This window comes from Stegodyphus dumicola, chromosome X2 (genome assembly GCF_044657685.1).
Source record: "Stegodyphus dumicola isolate Sdum_Otavi_A_Nest chromosome X2, ASM4465768v1".
NCBI lineage: Eukaryota > Metazoa > Arthropoda > Arachnida > Araneae > Eresidae > Stegodyphus > Stegodyphus dumicola.
This window is the reverse complement of record NC_140781.1, coordinates 156,692,147-156,698,340: the sequence shown is the minus strand read 5'-3', so window position 1 is coordinate 156,698,340 and position 6,194 is coordinate 156,692,147. Positions and strand designations below refer to the sequence as shown.

General features: G+C 30.4%; 1 protein-coding gene across 4 annotated transcripts in view; it reads right to left on the bottom strand.

Moving 5' to 3' along the window:
• Nucleotides 1-417: 417 nt before the first annotated feature.
• The window catches only part of LOC118188811 (sodium- and chloride-dependent glycine transporter 1-like), a 121,921-nt gene continuing 116,144 nt past the window's right edge, over nt 418-6,194 (bottom strand). For all 4 annotated transcript variants that reach the window (XM_035359323.2, XM_035359322.2, XM_035359324.2 and 1 more), the window contains one exon: nt 418-3,216. In XM_035359323.2, the coding sequence (XP_035215214.1) occupies nt 2,986-3,216 (231 nt within the window). In that variant the 3' untranslated portion in view covers nt 418-2,985. The remainder of the gene's footprint in view (nt 3,217-6,194) is intronic.

The window sequence follows — 6,194 nt, the reverse complement described above, 5'->3', positions numbered from 1 at the left end:
AATGGTAAATGCACTTTCTAACGCGGAAACTAGTTTATTCATGTTAACATGTATTGCTTGGTTGAATTTTCTTATGCGTAGATTTTTACTTAATTCATGTAATAATTTTGTTCCGAGTTAAAAATCTTAATGCGTATAAGCTTTACTGTTCATTTCCTTTCGGCGATAGTTGCATTTATATGCATGAAATTGTGGAAATTTATTTAATTTATAACGCTAACAATAGTGTGTAACTAAGCAGAAAGTTGGAAAGCTTAGGCAAAATGTTACATCAAATGTTCTAGCATTCGCTAACGGATTCTTGTGATAAAAATCGGTATGCAAAACAATTAATTGTTCTGTGGTTAAGATATGAATGAAAAAAATATATATTAGACATTCTTGTGGGATAGGAAACATATATAAATACTCAAAAGATGAAGATATACATTTTATTTACAATATAATTATTACACAATTCTATTGACGAATTTATGGGAAACTTTAGTAAACAACCAACAATATGCATATATAAATAACAGCACTTTACAGACTAAAGTGTGCATAACTGATTATAGTGCAACACAAACAAATATTAGTCCTTGCAAAAGCTTGTCGTATAGCATAAATTATTAGTTAGACATTTTTTAAAAAAACTCCTTTGACGAAATTTCTTGGTTTAGGAAAGTATTTTAGAAAGAAAATAATCTTAGAAATTTACCTAAGTTACTTTAAGTAACAAAATCTTGTTCTATTATAGGAGCAAAAAAAAGGCTGTTGCTGAGGGAGGAGGAATGACCATTTGGAAAGTATATGGGGTTTGTCAATGCTAATGGGAAGCTGTTTACTAAGTGGAGAAAAGGCGAAATTGAATATTAACCGCATTCAGGAAGATCGTAATTTGAGAGAAATGAATTTCACGTCAAAGACTCGCTCATTTGTCGGACGATATGAAAAATAAATATGCATGTTTTTAGTCATATTGAATATGTATATGTATACATTAATTTTATAAATATATTTTAAAAATTGGACAAACTTTTGCAAGCAGCCGCTATTTAATTTATATTATTATTCAAAGGTAATAAAGAATTTCATCAAGTTTAATTTTTCTAGATTATACAATTATCTACTTCATTTTGTAATTTTACGTTATAACTTGATATTATTATAAAATTATTATTTCTTGCAGAAAACGACTGAATTTTATTACTTTAAACTGAATGAGATTAAAATGACCTTAATGACATCCTTGCATTTAATGATTAATTTATTTTAAAATTCATATTGCCATTTTTCTTACACAGGAATTCGTTTATATTTTAGAATGATTATTCTTATAGTAATGCCATAAAATAAATATCTGGTGGCCCTAGATAAACCGAACCCAAAGCAAGTTAAGCCTTCCGTATCCAATTCGGTTTATTTTGTGCCAGTCGATATATTAAATATAGGAAGTGGGTAAATTTATGCAAAGGAATTTTAATTATTGGTTTGCCAAATTTAACTAGTGAGTTTATCAAAGGAATGTGAACTTATATCATCATCATAAATGCGGTAAACAATACAACAGTTTATATAAAAATTAAACGTAAAACACAAAACTAGATACATTCTTTAAAAAAAACCTTAAACGGCTGTACAAATAAAACATCAACATAAAAGATGAAAACAATGAAAATGATTATATATATATAAATGATTATATACAGTTATCGAAAGCATATACAAAGGTTTTTCCCTCAGAAAAGCCAAATAGCATCTTTAGCCAAAACAAACAATTTTTATTTTTACGTATGGGAAAACGCAATAAAATTAGGAAAGTAATCAAATATACATTTTTGTATGGTATCATAAAATTAGTTAAAAGGTAAAATAATATACCAGTTAAAAGACAGAAAATAAACATTATTAAAAGACAGAATAAATAAGATTGGTTAATATAAATCTAATTATAAAATTTTGAAGTTACATTTAAAATCAATTGCGATTTAAAATACTAAAATGTTATAAATGAAAGTAAGAATATAATAAAAAAGAAGTAACAAGAATACTGCTAAGGTATACTTTGTACTGAAAATAGTCTTCAAAATATTCTATTAATTTTATTAGTAAAATTTGGACACAAATTTCCAAAATTTCATTTGCAAATAAACCGTTCCCCCCTTTTCCATACAAGTTCTTTTCATCGAGTAAAAGTATGTATTTTAGAATATATGATCTCCATTTACAAATTTGAAATATTTTCAGTATTACATAAAACTCAATAGGGTTTGCAAATCTCTGCAAAATATTCTTGTAAAATTCAGAAATGTCTGATTAAAAGGAAGAAATATAATACACGTAAACTAAACGAAATTTCTTTTGTTTTTTGCTTATGCTCTCTTCTTCATTATAGAGCATATTTTTGGATTACTTCTGAAAATATAGGTAGCAAATATGCGTTAAAGCAAAGTTTTATGAGCTATAAATTGCCTAAAGAATGTGGAAAATTTCGGATATCACAAAAATAATCAGTTACGTACTTATACGTTACATTAAGAACCAGTTACATCAGTACACACAGTAAAAAATAATGACGAACCAAAACATTTATAACCAAAACAAATATCATTACATCGTAAGAGCAAGGTATATAATTAATCAAAAGAGGCTCTTAAATGCAATTATTTTAAAATTTAACTGCAAACGAAACTATATCGTTTAACAATATTAAGGTAAAAATATATAAATTATAAAATTATTTGAATATGAGGTTATTTATTGAAACAAAGTTGACATGAAATGGGCTGTTTAATGCATATACAATTTCAATTAATTCACTCAGATATCATTAAATGACAGGTAGCTCCTCAAATCAAATACAAATTTCCTTTCCCTGGAATAAACCTCAAATTTGACCACAATGGGTTTCTTTCCGAATGTCAGTAACTAGCATACAATGATGCACATTGACTGACAGACTAGTTGTGAAGAAATTGCTTCAAGTACTTCCGCTTAGATTTTTTAGAGACCAGTTTCACGTATAGGTACTGTCATATGCAGACCCTCTGCGTTTAAGTATGCATCACTAAGTTTGCTCTCAAAATCATCATCATTCCCAAAACCATCAGGATCATAATTTGGGTAGGTCAGAGGAACTTGAGAATCAGTATGTGTAGGTGCATGTGTTTCGGCTCGGTGATGTTGGAGTTTAGGGCCCCATTCTGCAGTTGGTTTGCTCAAATTCCCGATTCTCTAAATGAAAGAAGAAAAAATTGAATTAGATTTGAGAAGTGAATTAAATCTACAAGGAGATTTACTATATAATATAGTACTTTGAATGTAAACTATACTTTTGCAGCACTTTTATTTCAAAAGAGCACAGATTTACATTTTCCTTTCATTTTTAAAAACTAGTTTTGATACTTACTTATTAACCGTAAATTGCTCCGAAAACAAAGCACGTCTTGATAACTTCGTTGCAAAACAAAATCCCAAAACATTGTGAAAGCTCCTTCAAGATTAAAAGCCAAAGCGGCATAAAATGCATCAGTTAGTGAACCACCGCACTCAGCTGGGAGAAAACGAAGACTAGGGTGTTAAAATGGAAGATGATAAAGGCCTGAACTGAGGAAGTAAGAAAGATTTCCCTCGAATTGTATGCAAAACAAAGAGTTATGTATAAAAGAGAGATTCATAAAACAAAACTAAAATGTTGAAAGAAGAGGAAACCAACAGAAAAAAATCTTTACGGACCAGTGTACAAAATATGCAACAACAAATTTTTTCATCCGTGCCAAATTGTCATTCCATATTGCATCAACGAAAGCAAAACGCAGAAAGATGCAACAACCTAAAGCATCAACAAAATAATAGATGCTGTATTCCTTCCTGATTTTCCAGATGAAGACTCATCACTCCAGAGTATGAAGAGAAACAACAGCCACCCCCTAGAAACAAGCAACGACATTCGATTCTCTTCCCTTGAAATTTCAAAAATAATCAAAATCCTATGAAACACAAATGAACCTGGTCTGGACGGAATAAACAACGAACTCATCAAGATCCTGAACATGAACTTTCTCTGTCTAATTCCCACACGTAATGAACAAATGTATGTAAACAAGCTTGTTCTCAACATATTTCAATAGGACGGGTACTGTTTTTTAATGAGAAAGATTTGGGCAGATAAAAAGAAATAAAATACGGAATTAGCACTCAACTCTGTTGTTTTTAGACCTTCAAAATGCCTTGGATTCTTCTGCTGGCTAAAGGTTTTAGGCACACTGAAAGACACAAACTATCCAAAAACATCTATGAAATATTTCACTTCACCATCAGATGCAGCATAATTAAAAACTACTAATCCTACAACTAAAATAGTACAAGATAAAGGTTGTCTGCATTAAAAATTGCAGATTTTTTAAACCTGGCTTTTGGCAAAACACAAATGGGCCCACCACTCTAAATATATAAATATATAGCTTTCACGTGCTATGCGGCTTTTGTCATGAGTGGTAGCTCCAGAGACGAATTACAAAGAAATGTAAACAACGCATTAGAAAGTTTCAATTTGTATTCGCATTGAGTTCAATCTGTGGGTGTGCCACTTTGGGCACACCCACAGAATTAAAACGATAAGTGCTATCTTCACAAAATTTTACTTGTGTACTCCTCTAAGCCTAATTAGACTGCCTACCCTCTTTTTTTTTTTTTTTTTTTTTTTTTTTTTTTTTTTTTATCAAATCTCCGACTTTAAAAGGTAGCGTGCCGGAAAGGGTTAACAATGGAAACCTAATGAAAACCTTCTGACTTTATGCGGCCAGACAATACCTACATTGCCAATGGCTAAACAATGAGCGTCTACCACATTTCACCATACAGATATCCATATCCAGTCGATCACCCAAGTAGAACGATTTAGTGCCAGTTACCGATGGCCATTTCCTTTAGAATTTCGCAGTAATGGTTCGCGATTGGCAATCGTTGCCGAAATTTAAGCCAACGGCTGAGGTACGTAGACATCCTCAATTATTTTTTTAAATCCTAATTTTGATAATTTTATTTATTTTAAATGTATTCAAAATAGAGCATTCTCGTTTTAATGTTCAAAATACCGTTTTGGACCAAATTTGACGTTTGATGTCAAATGTTTTAACATTAGACATTCTCTTAGAATGCATTTATCATAATACATTTTCTAGATAAGCTTGCATTTTAGATTTATTTGGTCTTCAAGGCACAAAGTTAATTTATTATTTTAGAGTACAATAACTAAGGAAATTATTTGTGTATTATTTATTAGTAATGATAGTAATAGATTATATTACAAAAGCACTGAACGAGAATTTTTACATTTTAATTAAAATGTGCTCAATTTTTAATTTTGAGTTTTCTGTGCCCGTGCATCAAAATACTTTATTCCAAAACAAATTCTGATGTGCTTAATATAGAAGCTTACATTTTATTTTGCTTTGCAGTTAGTTTACTACATTGAATTTTGAGGCTTTTCGGTTTATCAATTGTATTTCCAACTTCATGTTCAGTTTAAACGAATGAATAAATAAAAATAACAATACTTCAGTATTAATTACAGAACAGATTTTTATCTGTTTTAACTACTACATTTAGTCGAAGATAAGACTGTTCTTAAATTTTAGAATAAATTTTAAGAAATAAAAATGTAGATGAATATTTATCTTGAGAAAGAGAAACTTAGTCTCTCCACACTTTTTCCAGAAGTTTCTTAAAATAACAATTCCTCTAGCAGCATGTAGCCCAAGGACATTGGTATTGATACATTGTTTCTTATTTGTTTTCAGACAAATCACTGGCTAGTGTAGTTGTAAGGTTTTAATTTAAACTAATCAAATTTCTTTTTATTTTTAAGTTACCCTATCCTGTAAATTCTTATTTCAACTTCCCTTCAGAATGAGCGCGCGGTTCAGCTTTATGCTAATTTGTGTTGGAGCCAAGTTTTGTATTTAAATGTTAGTGAGAAACTTCTCAAGTGTGAGAGAGCTTTAATCTCAGACCACTTCGGCTCGGTGGACGTTCGCCAGATTAGTTAGTATTTAAATTCTTACGCCTTAGCGCTATTACTCTAATACTTATTGAAGTGATTTAAGTGCGTTAGTACTTAGCTAAGGCTTGCTACGCACCATAGATAGGCCAATCTCGCGTTTAAGCTCTGAGAACTGCGACTATTTGAATTTCTACTTAAGCTTTACTTG